This window comes from Pangasianodon hypophthalmus, chromosome 26 (assembly GCF_027358585.1).
Source record: "Pangasianodon hypophthalmus isolate fPanHyp1 chromosome 26, fPanHyp1.pri, whole genome shotgun sequence".
NCBI lineage: Eukaryota > Metazoa > Chordata > Actinopteri > Siluriformes > Pangasiidae > Pangasianodon > Pangasianodon hypophthalmus.
This window is the reverse complement of record NC_069735.1, coordinates 18,201,654-18,227,438: the sequence shown is the minus strand read 5'-3', so window position 1 is coordinate 18,227,438 and position 25,785 is coordinate 18,201,654. Positions and strand designations below refer to the sequence as shown.

General features: G+C 37.5%; 2 protein-coding genes across 3 annotated transcripts in view; one reads left to right on the top strand and one right to left on the bottom strand.

Moving 5' to 3' along the window:
• Nucleotides 1–2,352: 2,352 nt before the first annotated feature.
• LOC113526628 (protein NLRC3-like) lies at nucleotides 2,353–14,097 on the bottom strand. Its single transcript, XM_053229906.1, has 7 exons — nucleotides 14,010–14,097; nucleotides 11,770–12,034; nucleotides 11,345–11,574; nucleotides 7,239–9,031; nucleotides 6,174–6,344; nucleotides 4,893–5,965; nucleotides 2,353–4,736 (listed from the first exon to the last, which is right to left on the bottom strand). Exons 2-6 carry the CDS (start codon nucleotides 12,023–12,025, stop codon nucleotides 5,773–5,775), a joined length of 2,643 nt encoding a protein of 880 aa, XP_053085881.1. The 5' UTR covers nucleotides 12,026–12,034; nucleotides 14,010–14,097; the 3' UTR covers nucleotides 2,353–4,736; nucleotides 4,893–5,772.
• A 3,316-nt stretch (nucleotides 14,098–17,413) lies between these two features.
• Nucleotides 17,414–25,785, top strand: part of LOC113526629 (basement membrane-specific heparan sulfate proteoglycan core protein) — a 17,198-nt gene continuing 8,826 nt past the window's right edge. The window contains exons 1-2 of one of the 2 annotated variants that reach the window (XM_034300117.2): nucleotides 17,414–17,572; nucleotides 25,134–25,280. In XM_034300117.2, coding sequence (XP_034156008.2) covers nucleotides 17,524–17,572; nucleotides 25,134–25,280 — 196 coding nt within the window. In that variant the 5' untranslated portion in view covers nucleotides 17,414–17,523. The remainder of the gene's footprint in view (nucleotides 17,573–25,133; nucleotides 25,281–25,785) is intronic. The other variant, XM_034300118.2, reaches the window with a different exon arrangement.

Here is a 25,785-nt window from a genome sequence, read left to right as displayed (position 1 = left end):
AATGATTAATTACAACCTACAGTTATAATGACTGCAGGTTATTCCTGGGCTCTTTGTAAGATTTATTACTATAAATATAAATATCCTGTATGGAGGCTCATGCCATAAGCTGCTGTTTATAAAACTCATAGCTAGAAACAGCCCTGATTATAACACAACGTCTTTCAATATAAATACACAATGAATCAACTGATGTAACTCACGCTACAGGAAGGAAGGTGCTTACTCCCAGACAGAATGAGAAGTATTCTGGGACAGATTTCATAATGACTGTGAATATTCCACGATTTTCCCCAACAGTTTTCTGCATTTCTGACCTCCTTCATAAAGAGTCCATCAGCGTCAGTCTTTGCATTAGTAAACTGGCGACAATCGAGTAAAAACAGTTCGAAAATACTCCAAAGATACTCCAAAGCAAAGCTAGAGCAGAAAAATGAGGGACTATAGGAGATCCGTTTTTACTCTTCTGAACAGATATTATCCAAGATGGTTGTCATTTTCGCTCATTTTAAAAGCTTATATTAGAAAGCATGGTATATTTTAATATTTTCTATATAATTTTTTTCTGCTCCTCTTGTCCACACTTAAAAATTCTGATTGTGTGTTGACATTTAGTTGATTGTTTTGCAACACAACACACATTTTGCCAATTTGCATAGGAAAAACTTAAAGACCCAAATGATTTGACTGTTTTTGTTTGCTGACGTTAAGGTTAAGGTTGTAGGCAAAAACAAGAATATTTACCTACAATTGTATACGGTTCAGTGGAAAAGCAACACAAACACACTACAACTAATGTCCTGTGTGTGTGTGTGTGTGTGTGTGTGTGGTGTAGGAAATACATTACTTAGACCTACACAATGTTGCTTTAAACCTACTTTTAAGTCCGAATATCATATCAGTGGTCAATAAAAACAAAAGATGTCTGATGTTTTACACTGAAGATCAAATTTCAGCCAGTAAGAACTTCCTGTGTGAGTAAACAGACTAAAACTTTAATCAGATGAGTTTCATTGATAACTAATAATGAAATATCAGTGCATTGGTTGTTGAAGGCTCATGACGTGCCTGTGGTTACACCTACTACAACACAGAGGTGACAGCAGAGCCCTCTGATGGTGATGTTAAGAACTGCACTGACTTTCACTGTTACATTAACTATCCGTCCATCCATCCATCTTCTGTGTCACTTATCCTTCACGGGGAGCCTGAAGCCTATCCCAGGGGACTTGGGACACAAGGACACAACGCATGTCTTTGGACTGGGGAGGAAACCAGAGTACCCGGAGGAAACCCCCGAAGCATTTTGTTTGGTCTCCAACAAAATTCAATATCTGGTTAAAATATCATATACCAAATACCAATACTGGTTTAAAATATCTAGTTTTTTTTTTTAAAGAAGTGTCTCTATTTTATATTAACATTACGCTACAATGCATGTCTTTGGACTGGGGAGAAAACCAGAGAACCTGGAGGAAACCCCTGAAGCACGGGAAGAACATGCAAACTCCACACACACACACACACACACACACACACACACACACACACACACACAGGGCAGGAGCAGGATCCAAACCCCCAACCCTGGAGCTGCAAGGCAACAGTGCTAACCACTAAGCCACCATTATTAAGCCAATGCCACTAAGCCAATATTAAATAAATCAACTTATTATCATGACCCATCCTTTTATAGTCATGTAGAGAGTGTGCAGGAACATAAAGAAACATAGAAAATATCAAATAGAGACACTTCTAAAAAAAAAAAATAATAATAATAACTAGATATTTTAAACCACTACTGGTATTTGGTGTATGGTATTTTTAATCAGATATTGAAATTTGTTGAAGATCAAAAGAAAAGCATTTTCTGTAGGTTCTCAAAATATTTCTGCCGAACATGGTTGAAGTTAGGTACATAAAGAACCCCAAAGTGGTTAAAAGTAGCCTAAATATACTGTAAGCTAATATGGAATACTGTATATACAGTAGCTAGGGGTCGTTCACAAATGAGTCGGTTCTTTTAGGTGAACACTGAGAACCGATTCGCATATATGAGTCGTTCAGTTATTATTATTTTAAAATATTGTATAAAATATAATTCAAAACGATGCTCTTTTGTTCAGGCTATTAGAATAGCATATTCAATAATAAGAAGAGCAGTAACCACAAGTAAACTTTTGCGAAGTTTTTTCGGTTTAGAAAAAAAAAATGGCAATGAACCGATTGGGAGCCGAAAGAGTCGACTCTTGCTGGTGATCCGAGTCGTTATACTCATTCCGGAACAGTAGAGGGCGGCGCGAGCCTACAATTTAAAAAGTGACCGTTATTAGGCGCGCGCGCGTCCGCTTCGTTTGCAGGTTAGTAATGTGAAAATCACCACAAAAGATAGTTTGTTTTTTTAGATTAAATCCACTTTATTAACAGGATGTCAGTAAGAAGATGATTTTGTCATGTTAAAAAGTTCAGTATCCAGCGTTGTCACGTGTATTTGCGTAATGGCGTCGTTACATTTATGAGTTAATTAGTTAGTTTTTTTTTTTTGCTAGCTAGTGTTAGCTGTGTTTACACACTTTCCCCACAGCTATCTGTGTCCACTTACTGTTGAGTTCTGTCACTTCTAAATTAAATAGGTTAATAAATGCTCTATTTTACATGATGTTAATTCCCTGCAAAAGCTAAAATTAGGTTAGACTACTCTGAATTAATTGTGAGGAAAACCAGGAGCGTTAGTTGGACTGTTACTCATCCGAGTCCAGATTCTTCTTGGTGAACCTTGATTTATCATATAATCTGCACATGAGTTATCCACTCGAATGTCTCAAAATAGCATCATATCAGATATCTAGTACCATTGATACTAGACCTACATGGTGGAAAATCCTCAAAACCCATAATACAATGGCAATTTCACGAATGAGTTGAAAATGGCTAACTACTCAAAGTGACCGAGTCTTCCTGCTGATGTCTGGCAAATTGTGTAAAGCAGATCACCAGGGAGAAATCTCATATGAACCATACAACATAGAGAAATACTTAATCTACTGAATGAAAAAACATGCATATAATCATATATTCACACTAGTGAGTCTCTCAATTCTCTGCAAGTGCGGTATGATATGATGAAGTCATACAAATACAAATCTTCACTCAACTTTAATTCTTACCTTCCGCTGGTGAGTGGATGTCGCTAATACAGTTAGCACACTTTGCTAAGAAGCCAACAAATCTAGTACAAAGTCTAACAGGTACCGTGTAAAACAAATTTACATACATTTTAAAAATAGTTCTGTGTATAAATCATATAGTAGGCTGCAAGCTGGTTGTTTTTTCTACTACTGTTTTTTCTTAAAGAGTCATTGGACAGGTAACAACAACAGCAGTCACTACACGTTGCCGGAGCGACCTAATTAACTATTACCCTAATAGTTGTATTATACATCGATCAGTCATAACATTAAAACCAGATGCCGAATATTGCGTAGGTCCCCCTTGTGCTGCGGAAACAGCTCTGACCCATTAAGGCATGGACTCCACACGGTTTCTGAAGGTGTGTGTGGTATCTGGAACCAAGACGTTAGCAGCAGATCCTTTAAGTCCTGTAAGTAGTGAGGTGGAGCCTCCATGGATCAGACTTGTTTGTCCAGCACGTCCCACAGATGCTCGATCAGATTGAGATCTGGGGAATTTGGAGGCCAAGTCAACTCCTTGAACTCTTTGACATGTTCCTCAAACCATTCCTGAACAATTTTTGCAGTGTGTCAGGGAGCATCATCCTGCTGAAAGAGGCCACTGCCATTAGGGAATACATTTGCCACGAAGGTGTGTACCTGGTCTGCAGCAATGTTTAGGTAGGTGGTATGTGTCAAAGTAACATCCACATGAAGGCCAGGACAGAAGGTTTCCCAGCAGAACATTGCCCAGAGCATCACACTGTCTCTGTCGGCTTCCTTTCTTCCCATAGTGCATCCTGGTGCCATCTCTTCCCCAGGTAAGCGAAACACACACACCTGGCCGTCCAAGTGATGTAAAAGAAAATGTGATTCATCAGACCAGGCCACCTTCTTCCACTGATTAGTGGTCCACTAATCCCATGCTTATGCTTGCTCAACTTAGTGTTCACTTGCTGCCTAATATTTCCCTGTAACAATATAATCCGTGTTATTCAGTAAACCTGTCATTGATTTTAATGTAGTTGGCTGGTTGGTGTATGACTGGAGGAATATGTACATCACATGCAAACCCTGCGTAAAGGGGTTCAGTGAATTTGACGTGGAGCCGGTGCAGAAGCATTCGTGTATTACTGATGTAGGTGTAGAAAGACAGTGTTCCAGCCTCTGAGTCCAGGTACATGCCCAGTGTTTCAGACCCCATGTTGACGGGTTTGGGAATGTGTGTGGTACGATTATTGTGAACGACGCTATAACCTTCAGGAGTGCAGATCAGACACCAGGACACGTCATTCTTTCCAAAACATGAATTTAATTCCTTTCTTTTGATTCGTTTATATGACACTGCAATGATAGCAGTCCCACCACTGCAAGTCGCCTCCCAATAACAGCGTCCAGACAGAGGCTGTTTACATAGGACTTGTGGCCAGTCATCAAATCTGTCTGGATGATGATACTTCCTCAATGTGAGGTTATGAGTCCATATTGGTTTCACACATTTATAATTATTATACAGCTGGAGCTTTCGGTTTGCTGTGTTTGGATCCAGTGTGAGATCACAGGCATCTGCAGAGAGAAGAAATTTGAGGAGCTGATTTCATTAATTATCACAGAAAAATGCTTTATGATACTTTTTTATAATGTATTCATTCTAAACCATGGATGTTTGGCAGCATATTTTTAAAAGGGAATACATATTTAAGTGCCTCTGTTTTAACGTACATTTTAGTCGCCCTGGTTTCATTCTGATTTCCCCTCCATGAGCCATTCTAAAATGGAAAAAAGGCAAAGAAAACAGTGATGGAGAGTGATTGGTACAGTTTACATTGATGAGGGACTAATTCCACATCTCCTGAACTCATAAGAACTGATTGGTTCCTCACTTCCACTCACTCCTATAATCTAATATTAGATTAATCATTTCGTGCCATTTTCCATGTAGTTATGGATAATAAGTCTTAGGCTTTGTGAATGTAGAGGTGCACAGTAGGTTACTTGACTGTCTCCAGTTTCCAGTGTGGATTATGCAGTAGATCATAGAACATCTCCTCTCCTGTATCTCCTGGATGATTGTAGCTCAGATCAAGATATATGAGGCGTGACGAGGAGTTTGATCTTAGAGATGAAGCCAAATAAGAACAGCCTTCCTTTGTGACTAAACAGCCAGAAAGTCTTGAAAAATCGAGACCAAGAGAAATGTAATGATAAGTACATTTTGCTTTTCTTGTCTTAATTTTAAATGTCAGTTTTAAAGTTACTAAATAAACAAAAAAGGTTCCTGTGAAGGTCTTCCTATAATTGATATATTGCTATATATTGATATATTATAATTGATAAGTTGTTCTACTTAACCCCTTTCAGATACAGAAACACTATTCTAGGGTTCTGCATATGACCTTTTACCCTACATTCACACTAGCAAATGACAAGTCACTCATATCACTTGTAGTTTGGCCCTTGTGGGTGTGTATCAACTGGTACTGTTGTCACTTGTGGACGTGGCCTGTCCAGTGATTTATTTGTGGCACCAATGAGAAATTGTATGTAAAACAGTAAATGGGAACTAATTGCAGGTAGGTCATGTAATTACATGCTCTGTTGGTCATGTAAAGGCTGCAAACCTCAGTATTTCCAGTTTACAGTGTGGATTTTCCAATCCGATAGAGATAAATTTCACTCCTGAGTCCTGCAGGTTGTTGTTGCTGACGTCCAGCTCTCTCAGGCGTGAAGATGCTGAAGTGAAAACTGATGCCAAGACTTCTCCGCTTTTTTCTGTGAGCTTACAGTAACACATCCTGGGTTGTGAAACAAGGATGGAGGACAAGTTAGCAACAAGACATGCAAGTAACTGAAGACCTAGCTATCATTGTGATATGAGTAAATATTTGCTAGGTGACTTGTCTGATAGTGATGCTGGTTTGTAATTAGTTGTATCATCAGCTTTACATAAGATTTACACAAGCATGCAAACATCTGGTAATATGAAATTTGGTGGATGCTAACCTCAGTATCTCCAGTTTACAGTGCATGCTTCTCAGTCCAACAGAGAGCAGCTCCATTCCTGTATCCTGTATATCATTCTCACACAGGTCCAGCTCTCGCAAGGGTGAATCAGCACTGAAGACTGATGCCAAATCTTTGCAGGCTTTTTTCTTTAGGTTGCAGTTATCCAGCCTTGATAATAGACATTGTTATAGGACCAAAAAAAAAACTTAGTTCGTATCATCACCAGCTACTTCAAGTATTCAAACTCACCATCCCACATTTTAACTCCAATTACAGGGCATGTGAGGATTATTCTTAAAATGACATTAAAATGTGTTTGAGTGAAAAGTATTATAATAAACATTAAATGTTTTATGTAGTTTTCTGTTGTTAAACTTCCTACATGTGAAAATACTCTGTGCTTTGACTTAATAACAGCACGAACTTGTGGGGAACTTGTGTGTTACTTGCTTGTGGGACTCTTTTATCCAAGTTACTTGAGATTATAATTTGAAGCTCATTAGTTTACATTTGTTTACTCTCCTTCATTGCCTGAATGACACTTCTTTAAACATCAGTTTAAAGGGCCTATTTCAACTCCATTCTCTCTTCCTCTAATTCTCCACTTTTACCAAAATGATACATGTAGCAGTTCCTACAGGAAGTCCAACCCTGTGGTTTCTGCAGAGCCATTATTGTAATTTAACTTCTTGTTTAATTCTGATATTGTTCTTGGTCTGTCTGAATTTAGTCCTCCTAAGGAACAGTTTTCGTTTTCAAATTATCAAATCAACAGATGCTGAGAAGGATACAGTTCATATGAGTTGTCTTAAATGTAGACCTTTCCTTGCTGATGGTGGTATGACAAAATTACCTATGCAAATTATATTTGCAGGAAGGATGGAGCCTTTTTTGTTCACAAAACTTGCTAGAAAACCTATAACAATTCAGTAACAAAGGGAACCAGCATCCCAATGCTGCATGTGGAAATGCTTGGGGTGAGGGAATACTTGGTCTAATTAGCAGCTAAGGAAATACGATAAAATATGGTTTTGGCAGTCAAACAAAACAATGAATACTTACTGAGCTTGTTTGGTAATTTTTACCACTGGCAGCAGTCTTCTAAGTCCCTTAGATGATTGTGCATGTTGCTTGAGGTCAAATTTCTCTTGAATTTCCTCTGAATTCAGCAAATTGTACACCAAAAGTGACCACTGAACTCCTGTGAAACTCACTGAATGTAAAGGTGAATATTTGTTGAATTTCTCAGACAGAAGGGAGTCATCTTTCATTTCTCTTAAACATTCTAGGAGATTGAGGCTTGCAGCTATTGAGATATTGCTGTTTAGGTTATCCTGGATGAAATAAACTATCTGCCTCCTGTCCTTTGGTTTCACCTCTGTCTTCAGTTTGGGCAGGAGTTCCCTCAGGTCGTGCTGGTTGGTTTCCACAGAAAGGCCGAAAAGGAAACGTACAAAAAGGTCCATGTGGCCATTCTCACTCGTTAAGGCTTTAGAAAGAGCATACTGTTGAAGGTCAGCAGTTGTCTTGTTTACCCACTTAATGATGTTTGTCAAGGTTCTTGGCTGAAGTGCATTACTTTTTATGCCTTTGCAGTGTGAGTGAAGGACGTACAAAGCTGCGAAGAACTCCTGAATGCTCAGATGGACAAAGCTAAAGGTCTTTCTACCAGAGGCACTTTGGTTCTGACTGAAGATCTGAGTGCACACACCTGAGTACACCAAACCAAAACTGATATCAATCCCACATTTCTTAAGATCTTCCTCATAGAATATCAGGTCACCTCTCTCAAGGTTATGCAGAGCCAATTTTCCAAGCTGCAGGATCACTTTTTCAGAATTGAAAAGCTTTGAGGTTTTTTTGCAGTATTTCTTTTTCATGTTGTAAGACTGCTGAAGAACAAATTTTGTGTACATCCCAGTTAGAGTTGTGGGGGTATCCTCCTCATTTTCAAGCAGAGTCTTAAGCACAGAAGCAGAGATCCAGCAGAAGATTGGAATTTGACACATGATGTAGAGGCTCCTTGATTTCATGATGTGTGTGACTATTTTTGCAGCTAATTCCTTTTGACAATGTTTGTAGAAGTATTCTTTCCGTTGCTCATTGTTAAATCCTCGCACTTCTGTCACCTGGTCAATGTAGTCTCGAGGTATGAGATGAGCTGCAGCAGGTCGGGAGGTTATCCATATGAGAGCAGAGGGAAGCAGGTTTCTTTTGATGAGGTTTGTGATTATTGAGCTCAGTGATGTTTTTTTGTAAATGTCCTTTAGTCTCTCAGTGTCATCAAAGTTCAAACTGAAGCGGCACTCGTCGAGCCCGTCAAAAATGAACATGACTTTTCCATCACCCAAAGGAAGCGACTTGAGCTCATTAGAATGTAAGACAAATTCATAAAGCAGTTCCATCAGGCTGAATTGTTCATCTTTCTTCATGTTCAGCTCACGGAAAGGGAGAGGAAAAATAAACTCGATGTCTTGGTTCTCCTTTCCCTCAGCCCAGTCAAGTATAAATTTGGTGATTGAGAAGGTTTTACCGATTCCTGCGATCCCCATTGTTAACACTTTTCTGTTACGTCGGTTCGTATTAGCCTGCAGTTTGAAAATGTCATTGCACTTGATTGGAATTTCCTCCCCGGCAGGTATGTTGGACAATGCCTCAATCTGCCTCACCTCATGCTCCTCAATAACTCCTCCTGTCTCATTCTCCACTATGTAGAGATCTGTATAGATATCGTTCAGGTACTTTTTGTGACCAGTCTCTGAATCTCCATCCAGTATGCGTTCAGATTTTTGGACCAGTTCATCCTTCAACTGGTTGCCCGAGACTTGACACTCTGTTTTTGAAAGAAGTTGTAACTGTGTTATCAGTGACCACTTTATCAATATTTTTATTTTAGATGCTGTCAGACTAGTCATAATCGTGACAATAACACTAAGTGTACTCTCAGATAGATATCTTGATATTGTGTAATAGGAATTTGATTTGTCCCTCAGTGGTGGAATGAACTTCCAACCTCAATCCGGACAGCAGAATCCATCACCATTTTAAAAAAAACGGCTAAAGACCCACCTCTTCCATGAACACTTAACTAACCCCTAACTTGTCCCCGCAAGCATCTTGTATGGTAGCAATACTTGTATTGTTGTCTGCTTGATATATCGCTTTGCTTGTATTTCCTCATTTGTAAGTCCTTTTGGATAAAAGCATCTGCTAACCAACCCCATGGAAGAATAAGTATTAATTTTGTCCCAATGGGATTGTTATTTTTTAATGCCCTGAATGATATTGACTTAAACAAGGTCTGGCAGCAAACGTGTGAGGGATAGTTTTTTTCTTAGTTTTAAGGGATTCTGTTATGTACACCCCTGACAAGGAAACTTCATATATGAGGTGTTTGTCCTACATATAATTAAGGGGCCAAGCACCAAAGGTGCATCAGCACAGTTTTCCTCTTATGAGTAATAGGACAGAAGCACAGAAGATGCATAGGCACCCTGTTGGAATTGCATGTTCTCTTATTACTATTACAGAGTCAAGCACCAGTGGTGTGTAGGCACTTTATTGGAATTGTGCATTTTCTTGTTGTTGTTGTTATTATTATTATTATTATTATTATTATTATTATTATATTTCCACAATGGAAGCCTACAGAATGCTTCTTACGCTCTTTATGAAATTTGGCACTGATAGAAGACAATCACACCTACAGTGGATATAAAAAGTCTACACTCCCCTGTTAAAATGGCAGGTTTTTGTGATGAGAATTCACTTCTAGGTGGCACTGTAATTCAAAAAATTTGTTAAACTGCTCATAACTTTTGAACAGCTTAACATGAAATCAAGGTTCTTGTTTCTCTTGATTCCTTTGAAGGTACCTAGTGTAATTGACTTAACTAATTTGTGATTTGCCAAACAGGAAGTCAGACTCTTTGAAATTTAGTAAAAACCTAATACTAAAAATATTTGCTTCTTCTCCTGTAACGTTTGTGCAATCATCACAAAATTTGGATCAAAGCATCATGAGATCAGTCTGAAAAAACCAGCAGTTTTTACGTGTGATGTTTAATCCATAACGTGCAAATTAATTTGATGGCTAAGTCACCAAAGAGGATGTGAAATGTATCAACAATGCTTTTGTGTGTTGATATCAGACATCTCACACGTATTTAGCAACAGGACCTAAAGTTAAGAAACAAGGTTTGACTTAACTTGCAAATTGGCAGGGCTACTGAAAACAGTTGTTGTCTAAATTTACCCTTAGGTGGTGCTATAATTCAAAAAATTGTAAAACTGCTCATAACTTTTGAACCGCTAAACATCAAATCAATGCAATTTTTGGTTTGTCAAGCAGGAAGTTGGCCATTTTGAGTTTTAACAAAAATGTATTTTTCTTCTTCTCCTACAAATTTAGTCCAATAACCACAAAATTTTAAGTGAGCACTGGGAGACCAACCCAAACAAATTTGTTTCTCAGTTTTTTTAATATCATGTACGGTTTATCCATAAAGCACAAACAGTTTGACAGCAAAGTCCCCTAACAGGAAGTGAAGTCATATCTCAACAACAGTGTAAAATTTTCAGGCCAAACTTTGTAAGTGACTAAAGGACATTGTCCTAAGAGATGCCCCTAAGAATTTGTGATTAGCTGAACAGGATGTTAATTTCGAAATTTAACAAAGCAGTTTTGTTGCTTCTTCTCCTATAAAATTTGTACAATTATCACAAAATTTGGATCACAGCATCGGGAGACCAATAAAAAAAACTTTGATTTTTGATTTGTTTCATCCATAAACACAATTAGGGGTGTATCTCAGCAACACTTACAAATTGACACCAAACATGTCATTTGTGTTTAGAAACATGACTTAAACTTAACAAATAAGATTTAAGTTCATTTACAACTTGGGAGTGCTACCGAAAAAAAGGAAGTGAGGCAATAACTCATGAACAACTTGATGTACTGACTTTTAATTTAGTATATGTCCTTGGGAGCAAGTGCTGATGTTCCCAGTCGCTTCTGGCCTTCCTCCACTGCTAAGTGGTTTGGCCAGACAGTCCTTGGCCCCTTAATCACTGCTCGCATCTAACTATATTTGTAATGATGTAATTGTTCCCAGTCTTGTTCAGAATGCTCCTTTTTGAACTTCATGAGGTTAAAATAAGTGTGATGAAGCTGGAAAACAGACTAAAATATGAACTGACAAAGTAGAGACTTGGGATTGGTAAACACTACTGATGCAGGAACAATGTAATGGGACTCTAAGAGGGTACCGAAATAACGGTGCACTCAGTTTACCTGAGATGGAAGTAGACGAGATGTTAATAGTCTGAAAGGGTGGATGAAGAGAGGACAATGCTGCTGGAACAGTAACTGTTTCTTTTTCAAGTCTTCCTTGAGCTGGGAAATTGAAAACAGTGGCTTGGTTAAGAAATAAGTAATTAACTCTTACTTATTTATATTTTGTAAATGACATTAAGTACAAATTCTCAAATTTTAATGATGAAGAACAGAACTAAAACACTAAATGTTTCATAGTCATTCACTGAGATGTGGGCACATGGTGTTATTGCTTTTTTTAAATTTTACCATTACCAAGTTTGCTTCCCAGCATCTCAGCCAGATGGTTGTGGTTCAACTTCTTCAGGATGGTCAGTGTGACCTTCTCAGCTCCAAAATGACCATAACTGTCCATCATCTTGGTCACAGTGTCATGTCGATTAGCATTTTCCAGCTTGCTCCTTGGGATGGGTGGGAAACCCTCCAATACATTGTCTGTAGTTAGAAACCACTGAAATCTGTGCAGCTCTTTTTCTGTGAGATCATCCAAAGCTTTTAGCAGTGTCTCCATCTTACATTACTGGACATAAAGAAAAATAATGCAGTGTTGGTAGGCTTGAACACCATTTGCCTAAAATGTGGCTAGTTACTATTCTTGGCTGTCATGTATCTGGGAGATGACACTCATAGACTGGTTGCAACACTTTAAAGCAAGTTTCCAGAAAGCATTGCTGTTTTTAAATCTTCCACCTTTGTTCTGTGCTGCTGCTCTATTATACTCTTTAACTAGCACAGTGTTTTAAATCACATGCTTGAAAACTCTAACGTTCAGGAGAGGTGGTTGTCCTGAATTGTTGTCGAAAACTAGGCCAATGTTAAACAGAAGCAAATGCTTTTCTGTTGTGCCAGGATTATAAGAGTTAAATAGATAGAACAGCTAATAGAAAAAATAAACGATATTGGACAAGAGGTAAAAAGATACAGTTGAGGTCAAAAGTTTACATCCCCCTTTCAGAATCTGCAAAATGTTTATTATTTTACCAAAATGAGAGGATCATACAAAATGCATGTTATTGTTTATTTAGTGCTGACCTGGATAAGATATTGCACATAAAAGATGTTTACATAAAGTCCACAAGAGAAAATAATAGTTGAAACGCTCACTGAAGCTCCAGAAGGAAAAAACATGCATTAAGAGCTGGGGGGTGAAAACTTTTTGAATTTGAAGATCAGGGTAAATTTAACTTATTTTGTCTTCTGGGAAACATGTAACTATCTTCTGTGGCCTCTGAAGGGCAGTACTAAATGAAAAAATACGATATTTAGGCAAAATAAGAAAAATGTACACATCTCCATTCTGTTCAAAAGTTTTCGCCCCCCGGCTCTTAATGCATGGTTTTTCCTTCTGGAGCATCACTGAGCGTTTGAACCTTCTGTAATAGTTGCATATGAGTCCCTCAGTCGTCCTCAGTGTGAAAAGATGGATCTCAAAATCATACAGTCATTGTTGGAAAGGGATCAAATACACAAAAATGCTGGGAAACCAAAGAATTTGTGGGAGCTGAAGGATTTTTCTGAAGAACAGCAGGCAGTTTAACTGTTCAGGACAAACAAGAGACTCATGAACAACTATCAGTAAACAAAAAAACACAGCTGTGGATCATTCAGGTAACAACACAGTATTAAGAATCAAGGGGATGTAAACTTTTGAACGGAGTCATTTTTATAAATTCAACTATTATTTTCTCTTGTGGACGATAATGTAAACATCTTTTATGTGAAATATCTTATTCAGGTCAGCACTAAATAAACAATAACATGCATTTTGTATGATCCTCTCATTTTGGTAAAATAATAAACATTTAGCAGATTCTGAAAGGGGGATGTAAACTTTTGACCTCAACTGTGTATAATAAATTAGGGAAATGAATGAAAAGAAGAGGTGTTACTTTGTACAGATTAAGAATGGAGAATTGCCACTGATTTCTCCCAATCTGTTTGTAATAGCCTCTTTAATTTTCTTTCACCTGACAAATTCACACCCAGCTACCGTGACAGTGTTCATGTTTTAGCTTAACCTTGCTAATGTCATCAGTAGTGTGCAAAATGTCTGTCTGAGAGAAAACCACTTTACTGTAGCCTCAAGCCAAAATAACTCATCAAATCGATGGTGTGCTTTTTTGACAAATAAAAGAAAATTCACAACCCAAATATCATTTTCATGTTTCCACATAATTTATAAAATTCATAAGTAAATGTTTCTGTATCAGACATTACCATTTCTACATCATATAGGTTTTCTCATATGCACTTCTACTCATACTAATTTCTTGAAAGTTCGTTAAATACATAAAGCTTGGGTAAATTAGCTAAAAGAACTAGTAATGGATTTTTATGGAATCTTTAAAATATTATCTGATGGGCATCAGACACCAATAGCATGGAGAATTGGCAGTTTAGTACAGAAACAACAGCTTCATTAATTACTATTTCATTAAGAATTAAACAAGAAACTTATCGAGAGAACGTGTCAAAATCTAAGAAGGAAGTGTTACCTCCTTTGGGATTGCTCTTCAAACCTTCAGCAGGAGAAGACTTCCAAAAAACAATTTTATCTATTGAGAGTTAATACGACACACACACACACACACACACACACTTTCTCAAACCTAAGCATACTTACATAGTTTCCAATTTTATCAGTGTATCAGTATCACACACACACTCTTTATCCACCATCTATGACGTTAAGACTGAAACGTCAGGGGGCTTCAGCGTTCACGTCACCAGAAATGCCACATCTGGTTAATCCACATTCCAGGCACCTCACACACGTCATCATGGTGGTTCTCTGGGTAAAATATCACACCGCGTAACAGGTGTTGATCTGTGACTCTTCTTCTCTTTGTTCTTTTTTCGTCTTTAGTATTAGTGCTCTTTTTTTTTTGCTTCTTTGTTCCCATTGTTTCTTTGGATATTATGAATTATCCCTCAGTGTTCATCCCAGTTTGTTCTGTGTATTCACCCCTGCCTGGTGTAATTTTCAGATTAGTTATTAGCAATTAGATTGTTACTTATATGTTACACTCATATGTTACATTATGAAACGTTACGACTGAAAGAATTCAGCAAGAATCACATATTATTTATTTATTTATTTATTTATTACAAAACTAGCACACAGATTCAAATTGATTTTGTTTATGGCGAATGCCTCAAAGTACAGCAATAACCGCAACACGGCAATAAAATGTTCAATAAGATGAGATTTATTGAAATACAGTGAGGGAAAAAAAATACCAATCAACAATTTAACTAAAAAAAAAACTAATTCTAAATAGAAACAGACAAAGATGAGCTGTGTGTGTGTGTGTGTGTGTGTGTGAGGACACATTCTGTGCTCTAGAGCATGTACATGTTCACACTGAGTTTATGAAAATGAATAACCATGTGAGATACGTGGCCACAAGTCCTAGTATGTGGAACAAGAGACCAATAGCGAGAGAAATTTGGTGGAGATTTCAACGACTCCTCACGTGGTGGATGGCCAGCGACCGAACCTATTAAAAATATTTCTGATGACAAAATAAGTTTCAGAGTGCAGTAATGTTAATGACGTTAATGTCATGGAAATTGGATCTTGTTTTTCCTGATATTAACTGAGATTTCTGACTGCCTGAGCATGTTAGTAAGCACAGCGTGAGAACAGAGAAGGGATGTTCGAGGTCGTGCACATGATTCCCTTTTTTAAAAGCAGAACAGTTTAAGTATATGCAACAACAGCAAGCAATTTTTACTTTTGCTACCAAGATGTATGGCTTACTTTAAGTTACTCAGTTCGTTGGAAGTGAGAGAATTGTGCCTCGAGATTTTGAAGTTTGTGTGCACTCCAGCTGAGCGCCGTTGCAGCCTTTGGAAGACTTGTCCTTGTGCCCTTGGTCGGTGGTGATTCCTCTGGAGGTGAATGGCCACGCAGCGCATTTGAGTTTGTCTTCATGCATATGTACAATCTGCAGGTTCATCCATCCGTGGTTGCACTTCGTGATGGGGTTCAGTCAGCTTTATAGCTTGCAGAGGTTCCTCCATCCTACAAAGCTGAAAGAAGCTATTTCGCTATGTTAAAAGAGAAAGTTTTGCAAATTGCTTGGGAAAAAAAAGGCAAACACACTTGTGATGCTGCTGGGAAGCACTGATTGATTTGATTTTACACTGATGACAGACGTGAGCCATTCTCTTTATATGGTCTCATCACGAGCGTCAAACCAGAGATGTGTGAGATCTCTTTCTCAGGGCAATCAGATAGAGAGAGAGAGAGAGAGAGAGAATGAATAAAGGCTGATGACATATATCTGGTGCTATATCCTTCCAGTTAGTGCAAAAGTTCTACAGTAAAAAGGCGCCCCCTATCTGTGGATGCATGGTACCTCCACTTTTATACAGAGTGGCCCTGTTACTAGAGTAAAAAGAGTTCAAAATCTAATATCATCCCTGTTAATGCCATTCACAACATTTACTGTTTCTATTCTATTGAACTCTAAAGGAAAGAAAGGAATGAAGTAGAATGGATTAGAACAGATTAGATAGAAATGATTAGAATAGTGTACTATAGTTTCCTATAGAATAGAATAGCTGTATAGTTACTGTACAGATACAATAAAATTAAGTCTGTGCCTTCCCAATGCTTCTTCCTAACTGTTGTTATTTTACTGCCTCATTAATGTTTCTGTTGGATAATGATGTCAGTTTATATAAATTTTGAACTTTATTTAAACCTAAGTCAAATCCTCTGTGGATTTCTCTTAAACCACAGTGTGTAAGCTTCCTCTTGTTTCTTAACAACTGATGTTTGGTACTGACTCCATTACTGCATTCTTATGTGGTATGCAAATAATAAGTGTGTGTGTGTGTGTGTGTGTGTGAGACCCTGAAGTTGGTATTTTTTTAGTTTCCCTGGTGGACTAGTGGCTAGCATGCGGTGCTCTCATCCCAAAATTTTTCGTATTCCTCTTTAAAAAATGTAATTTCTTTATTTATTAAAGAACAACGTATAGGTTTATTGTTGTATTTAGTGTTGTGGAATGTTCAGTGAAATGAGTCAGTTCCTGTTGTCACTTACATTACAGCAGCTATAAACAGTCGTTCCCTCACTAACCTCTCTTTATTCTCTCTCTTCTAGTTAATAAGACAAAAAAAAATAATGCAGCTTGTCATGTTACTGAGAAACCGCAAAGAAGCGTAAACTCCTCTGTCCTGAAGATGTCGAAGTTACAGCTTTACCTCTGACTGTTACAAAGAGCTGACACTGGAGACTCCTTCCATAAATGTTACATAAACATCTCCTTACAGAAAACTTCACCATATCAACAATTTTTGAATCCTTTATGTGGAGTGTTTGCTGTACACGTCCCTGTGAATGAGCTGTTACTATAGAAACGATAACGTATCAGAATGAGGGCATTACTATAAAGCTGTGATTTGCAGCTGCGCTACTGTCAGAGCTGCTGTTATAGAAAATTAATCAACACCTTCTGACCAATCACAGTCCAGAACTCAGCAGTGCTGTGGGATAAAGTTTAATGCACAGACACACTGAATGCTCACATGCACGTACCTACTGTATGCTGAAACTGTGGACTCTTCTTCTGTTTGCAAATGGAGAACCTTTGTGCTGATTAAACACGAGACAAGATTAGAGGTCAAACACCGGCACACGGCACACGGCACACGGCATGGTCACAGCAGAGAAACATGGTCCCTTTCAGATGAAAATCAACTCCTGTTTGTTTTGTGCCCAACACACACACACACTCACACACACACACACACACACACACACACACACACTTCTGCAGTGTATTCAGCACATTTTTACCTTTTTACAGCACTGTGATGTTGAGATCAAACAGCACATGTTGTGTAAAGTGTGTGTTGTGTGTGTGTTGAGTGTGTGTTGGGGGTGGATGGGGTGAGATGTGATGAAATGATGGAGGGAGGGGGATTGAGAGTGAACAAACAGATACACAGACAGAAGAAGAGACAGAGCGAGAGAGAGAGAGCTGTTTTTTCATCATGGAGGTCATCAAGGCTACACTGATCTTTTCCAGTCTTCTTCTAACAGGTAAAGACAAGATACATGCTCTTTATTTTTATTTTATTTATGTATTTATTTATTGCACAATATACATTGTATGTTTTATAAGTGATTTTTAAATTTAGATTCTGTTTTATCTTAAGGAAAGATGCCTTTTGGGGTCTGAATATTGAATCTAATAAAAAATAAATGAGTAAAGGGTTAATTTCACACTCGCAGTCTCTCAAACTAGTAAATATTGTTCAATACAATAATCTTCTTCCAAGTTATAGATAATAAGAAAATAAATAAACAACTTCACATTCAGTGTTCTGAACTGAAATTCCTACAATTAGGATTAAACAAGTAATTATAAGAAAATTATCATCTTGTATTTTGTTGAGTTGGTAAATTAGTGTAATCACATTCTGACAAGTTGATAAAAAATGATAATGTAAATGATGAAAAGATGAACTGTAACATATTTTTTAACATATATATTAAGTTTTTTTTAAATCTGGTTTTGTTTCTAGTTAATAAAGAATTTTAAACTGTAAAGGATCTGAACATAATGTAGCATCTTTATAAATCATCTGTATGTGGGCTTTTTTTTTTTTTAAAGCTATTTTTAAAAACTAGGATTCATATGGAGGATTGTTTTTTATTAATTAATGAATTTATATACTTTAAGAATGTGTGTAGGTTTTACTTATTTATTTATTTAAAGCAAAGAAGGATCTCTATGTAGGATCTTTTTTAAAGGTATCTATATATATATATTTTTTTTTTTAAAAAAAGGATTTTTTTTTTTGTAAAAAGTACCTGTATGTAAGATTTGTTTAATTTTAAAAGGATATATAAGTGTCTTTGCAGGATTTTCAGAATTATATTTTGTGTATTTATTTATCTTTAAAGATACATATGCAGTATATTATTTTTTGTAAAATGACTTATGTAATTTTTAAAAATGTATTTACATAAAAATATATGTATGTACAATTTTTAAAGGAAGGTAGGAAGGATGTTTTCCTCTTTTTTAAGTCTTGAATTAGTATGCAGAACTTCTTATTTATTTATTTATTTATTTATTTATTTATTTATTAGATGGCTCTCTATGTAAAGTCCTTGGTATTTAAACCTGTACCCATGCAGATATTAAAATGATGGCAGTCGATTTTGCTAATTAAGAAATATTATGAGATAAAATGGAATAAAATTGGGTCTGCTGTCGTTTAAAATAATAATAATGAGGGCTGTGTAATAAATTCAGGGCACGTGTAAACATCTCAATATGATATCTGATCTAGAGATCCTCATTAGTGAAGTGTAGGCCCTATAAACATCTCATATATAGTGAGTAACCTGCTGGAGTGGATATCTGTCTCTGTGCTTTGTCTGATCTAGGGAACCTAATTAGTGCTACTTACAGGGTAGAGGATCTCTGGTTCTTACAGATGAAGGGAGCCTAACTAGTCGGCCTAGACAGGTTATCCTCAGGCTGTTCTTCTCTGCTTGTTTTTACTCTTTCAGCTAACTTAGAGCTTTTTAATTAGCTGGCTATTTGGAACAAAGCCAAGAAAAGCTGCTGTAGTGAGCGTTTGTGACCGACCTTAGAGAACCACATCACAGAAGAAGTGCAATTTAAAAAAATAAATAAATAAATCATTCAACTAATCAGCTTTTTAAAAACCTTCATGATTGTGCTGGAGCAGAAAAACACACAAAGCGCAGCTGCTAAATCCTGTAAACATAAATGTAGTAAGATAAAAGCATCAGCCAGGTGAATACAGGTGGCATTCTCAAAAACAGCAAGCCTTGAACTCTATGATCAGTGTTCTCTGTGATCAGTGTTCTCTGTGATCAGTGTTCATTTTCCATGAAGAGAGCTGGGGTAATTCCCTGTTTTACAGGCTCTACGTGATGATTCTTATTTCTCCTTCCTGTCCTTTTGGAAAATTTCCATCCCTAAAAAAGCTGACTGTGTTTTTTTGATGACCTCGACAGTAGTCTGATCATTTCAGTTCCTAGTGTTGTGTGTGTGACTTGCCAGGCAGATATTACCTCATTTCTAGAAAAATGTTATTGACATCAGTGTATAAACACATCAGTGTATCCTCATCAGCGTATAAACACATCAGTGTATCCTCATCAGCGTATATAAACACATCAGTGTATCCTCATCAGCGTATATAAACACATCAGTGTATCCTCATCAGCATATATAAACACATCAATGTATCCTCATCAGCGTATATAAACACATCAATGTATCCTCATCAGCGTATATAAACACATCAGTGTATCCTCATCAGCGTATATAAACACATCAGTGTATCCTCATCAGCGTATATAAACACATCAGTGTATCCTCATCAGCGTATATAAACACATCAGTGTATCCTCATCAGCGTATAAACACATCAGTGTATCCTCATCAGCGTATATAAACACATCAGTGTATCCTCATCAGCGTATATAAACACATCACTGTATCCTCATCAGCGTATATAAACACATCAATGTATCCTCATCAGCGTATATAAACACATCAGTGTATCCTCATCAGCGTATATAAACACATCAGTGTATCCTCATCAGCGTATATAAACACATCAGTGTATCCTCATCAGCGTATAAACACATCAGTGTATCCTCATCAGCGTATATAAACACATCAGTGTATCCTCATCAGCGTATATAAACACATCAGTGTATCCTCATCAGCGTATAAACACATCAGCGTATCCTCATCAGCGTATAAACACATCATTGTATCCTCATCAGCGTATAAACACATCAGTGTATCCTCATCAGCGTATATAAACACATCAGTGTATCCTCATCAGCGTATATAAACACATCAGTGTATCCTCATCAGCGTATAAACACATCAGTGTATCCTCATCAGCGTATATAAACACATCAGCGTATCCTCATCAGCGTATAAACACATCAGTGTATCCTCATCAGCGTATAAACACATCAGTGTATCCTCATCAGCGTATATAAACACATCAGTGTATCCTCATCAGCGTATATAAACACATCAGTGTATCCTCATCAGCGTATAAACACATCAATGTATCCTCATCAGCGTATATAAACACATCAGTGTATCCTCATCAGCGTATATAAACACATCAGTGTATCCTCATCAGTGTATAAACACATCAGTGTATCCTCATCAGCGTATATAAACACATCAGTGTATCCTCATCAGCGTATATAAACGCATCAGTGTATCCTCATCAGCGTATATAAACGCATCAGTGTATCCTCATCAGCGTATAAACACATCAGTGTATCCGCATCAGCGTATAAACACATCAGTGTATCCTCATCAGCGTATATAAACACATCAGTGTATCCTCATCAGTGTATATAAACACATCAGTGTATCATCATCAGCGTATAAACACATCAGTGTATCCTCATCAGCGTATATAAACACATCAGTGTATCCTCATCAGTGTATATAAACACATCAGTGTATCCTCATCAGCGTATATAAACACATCAGTGTATCCTCATCAGTGTATAAACACATCAGTGTATCCTCATCAGCGTATATAAACACATCAGTGTATCCTCATCAGTGTATATAAACACATCAGCGTATCCTCATCAGTGTATATAAACACATCAGTGTATCCTCATCAGTGTATATAAACACATCAGTGTATCATCATCAGCGTATAAACACATCAGTGTATCCTCATCAGCGTATAAACACATCATTGTATCCTCATCAGCGTATAAACACATCAGTGTATCCTCATCAGCGTATATAAACACATCAGTGTATCCTCATCAGCGTATAAACACATCATTGTATCCTCATCAGCGTATAAACACATCATTGTATCCTTATCAGCGTATAAACACATCAGTGTATCCTCATCAGCGTATATAAACACATCAGTGTATCCTCATCAGCGTATAAAAACACATCAGTGTATCCTCATCAGCGTATAAACACATCAGTGTATCCTCATCAGTGTATAAACACATCAGTGTATCCTCGTCAGTGTATATAAACACATCAGTGTATCCTCATCAGCATATAAACACATCAGTGTATCCTCGTCAGTGTATATAAACACATCAGTGTATCCTCATCAGCGTATAAACACATCAGTGTATCCTCATCAGCGTATATAAACACATCAGTGTATCCTCATCAGCGTATAAACACATCAGTGTATCCTCATCAGTGTATAAACACATCAGTGTATCCTCATCAGCGTATATAAACGCATCAGTGTATCCTCATCAGCGTATATAAACACATCAATGTATCCTCATCAGCGTATAAACACATCAGTGTATCCTCATCAGTGTATAAACACATCAGTGTATCCTCATCAGCGTATATAAACGCATCAGTGTATCCTCATCAGCGTATATAAACACATCAATGTATCCTCATCAGCGTATAAACACATCAGTGTATCCTCATCAGCGTATATAAACACATCAGTGTATCCTCATCAGTGTATATAAACACATCAGTGTATCCTCATCAGCGTATATAAACACATCAGTGTATCCTCATCAGCGTATATAAACACATCAGCGTATCCTCATCAGCGTATAAACACATCAGCGTATCCCCATCAGCGTATATAAACACATCAGTGTATCCTCATCAGCGTATAAACACATCAGTGTATCCTCATCAGCGTATATAAACACATCAGTGTATCTTCATCAGCGTATATAAACACATCAGTGTATCCTCATCAGCGTATAAACACATCAGTGTATCCTCATCAGCGTATATAAACACATCAGTGTATCCTCATCAGCGTATATAAACACATCAGTGTATCCTCATCAGCGTATAAACACATCAGCGTATCCCCATCAGCGTATATAAACACATCAGTGTATCCTCATCAGCGTATAAACACATCAGTGTATCCTCATCAGCCTATAAACACATCAGTGTATCCTCATCAGTGTATATAAACACATCAGTGTATCTTCATCAGCGTATATAAACACATCAGTGTATCCTCATCAGCGTATATAAACACATCAGTGTATCCTCATCAGCGTATAAACACATCAGTGTATCCTCATCAGCGTATAAACACATCAGTGTATCCTCATCAGCGTATAAACACATCAGTGTATCCTCATCAGCGTATATAAACACATCAGTGTATCCTCATCAGCGTATATAAACACATTAGTGTATCCTCATCAGCGTATAAACACATCAGTGTATCCTCATCAGCGTATATAAACACATCAGCGTATCCTCATCAGCGTATAAACACATCAGCGTATCCCCATCAGCGTATATAAACACATCAGTGTATCCTCATCAGCGTATAAACACATCAGTGTATCCTCATCAGCGTATATAAACACATCAGTGTATCTTCATCAGCGTATATAAACACATCAGTGTATCCTCATCAGCGTATAAACACATCAGTGTATCCTCATCAGCGTATATAAACACATCAGCGTATCCTCATCAGCGTATAAACACATCAGCGTATCCCCATCAGCGTATATAAACACATCAGTGTATCCTCATCAGCGTATAAACACATCAGTGTATCCTCATCAGCGTATATAAACACATCAGTGTATCTTCATCAGCGTATATAAACACATCAGTGTATCCTCATCAGCGTATAAACACATCAGTGTATCCTCATCAGCCTATAAACACATCAGTGTATCCTCATCAGTGTATATAAACACATCAGTGTATCTTCATCAGCGTATATAAACACATCAGTGTATCCTCATCAGCGTATATAAACACATCAGTGTATCCTCATCAGTGTATATAAACACATCAGTGTATCCTCATCAGCGTATATAAACACATCAGCGTATCCTCATCAGCGTATATAAACACATCAGCGTATCCTCATCAGCGTATAAACACATCAGCGTATCCCCATCAGCGTATATAAACACATCAGTGTATCCTCATCAGCGTATATAAACACATCAGTGTATCCTCATCAGCGTATAAACACATCAGTGTATCCTCATCAGCGTATAAACACATCAGTGTATCCTCATCAGCGTATAAACACATCAGTGTATCCTCATCAGCGTATATAAACACATCAGTGTATCTTCATCAGCGTATATAAACACATCAGTGTATCTTCATCAGCGTATATAAACACATCAGTGTATCCTCATCAGCGTATATAAACACATCAGTGTATCCTCATCAGCGTATAAACACATCAGTGTATCCTCATCAGCGTATAAACACATCAGTGTATCCTCATCAGCGTATATAAACACATCAGTGTATCCTCATCAGCGTATAAACACATCAGTGTATCCTCATCAGCGTATAAACACATCAGCGTATCCTCATCAGCGTATATAAACACATCAGCGTATCCTCATCAGCGTATATAAACACATTAGTGTATCCTCATCAGCGTATAAACACATTAGTGTATCCTCATCAGCGTATAAACACATCAGTGTATCCTCATCAGCGTATATAAGCACATCAGTGTATCCTCATCAGCGTATAAACACATCAGTGTATCCTCATCAGCGTATAAACACATCAGTGTATCCTCATCAGCGTATAAACACATCAGTGTATCCTCATCAGCGTATATAAACACATCAGTGTATCCTCATCAGCGTATATAAACACATCAGTGTATCCTCATCAGTGTATATAAACACATCAGTGTATCCTCATCAGCGTATATAAACACATCAGTGTATCCTCGTCAGTGTATATAAACACATCAGTGTATCCTCATCAGCGTATAAACACATCAGTGTATCCTCATCAGTGTATATAAACACATCAGTGTATCCTCATCAGCGTATATAAACACATCAGTGTATCCTCATCAGCGTATAAACACATCAGTGTATCCTCATCAGCGTATAAACACATCAGTGTATCCTCATCAGCGTATATAAACACATCAGTGTATCCTCATCAGCGTATATAAACACATTAGTGTATCCTCATCAGCGTATATAAACACATCAGTGTATCCTCATCAGCGTATATAAACACATTAGTGTATCCTCATCAGCGTATAAACACATCAGTGTATCCTCATCAGCGTATATAAACACATCAGTGTATCCTCATCAGCGTATATAAACACATTAGTGTATCCTCATCAGCGTATATAAACACATTAGTGTATCCTCATCAGCGTATAAACACATCAGTGTATCCTCATCAGCGTATATAAACACATCAGTGTATCCTCATCAGCGTATATAAACACATCAGTGTATCCTCATCAGCGTATATAAACACATCAGTGTATCCTCATCAGCGTATATAAACACATCAGTGTATCCTCGTCAGTGTATATAAACACATCAGTGTATCCTCATCAGCGTATAAACACATCAGTGTATCCTCATCAGCGTATAAACGCATCAGTGTATCCTCATCAGCGTATAAACGCATCAGTGTATCCTCATCAGCGTATAAACGCATCAGTGTATCCTCATCAGCGTATATAAACACATTAGTGTATCCTCACCCAGTTCAGAGATCTGCAGAACAGGAACTGAGAAGAACATCATTAAACTGTTCCTGCTCTAAAATATTTGTGTTTATCTGTAATGGTTTCAGTTTTGGCTCAGAAGCCGGTTGTGTCCATGGAGCCTCGCACTGCGGCCGTTAATCAGGACGATACGGTGAGCTTCCGGTGCCGAGTGACCAGCGGCGCTCAGCCTGTACAGCTGGAGTGGAAACGACCCAACAACCAACCACTAGCAGGTGGAAGAACCATCACCACCCTGTCGTTAATAATGTTCCTAAAACACCCTGAAGTATTTTATTTCTCTAGAGATTTGCCATCCGTTTCATTTTTTATTTATCAAAGAAAAACACACTGTACTTTTTATCCAATTATAGTTATACTTAATGTTCTTTGAAACAAGTTGAAACTCGCTTACGTTATAACAGTCGTTCCTTCACCAGCCTCTCTCTTCTCTCTCTTCACGCTTATAAGAGCTGTTACTATAGAAACCATAACATATTACAACGAGCACATTAATATAAACCTGTGACTTACAGCCACACTACTGTCAGAGCTGCTGTTATAGAAAACTAATCAACACCTTCTGACCAATCACAGTCCAGAACTCAACAGTTAAATGAAACTAAAATCTATATGAATGTGCTGGTGATTAAAGACTTTATTATTTATTTACTTTATGATGAATAACTAACACCTGAAACAGTTACGATGCTCCTCGATGTGCTATACGTTACTGTCACT

Excerpts from the sequence above, each read along its gene's own strand:
- LOC113526628 (XM_053229906.1), bottom strand. The coding sequence starts at position 12,025 with ATGGAGACACTGCTAAAAGCTTTGGATGATCTCACAGAAAAAGAGCTG. Across the intron at positions 11,575-11,769 it reads GATGCTGGGAAGCAAACTTG|CTCAAGGAAGACTTGAAAAA; the intron begins GTAATGGTAAAA and ends TCAATTTCCCAG. Across the intron at positions 6,345-7,238 it reads AAAATTACCAAACAAGCTCA|GCTGGATAACTGCAACCTAA; the intron begins GTAAGTATTCAT and ends TCTATTATCAAG.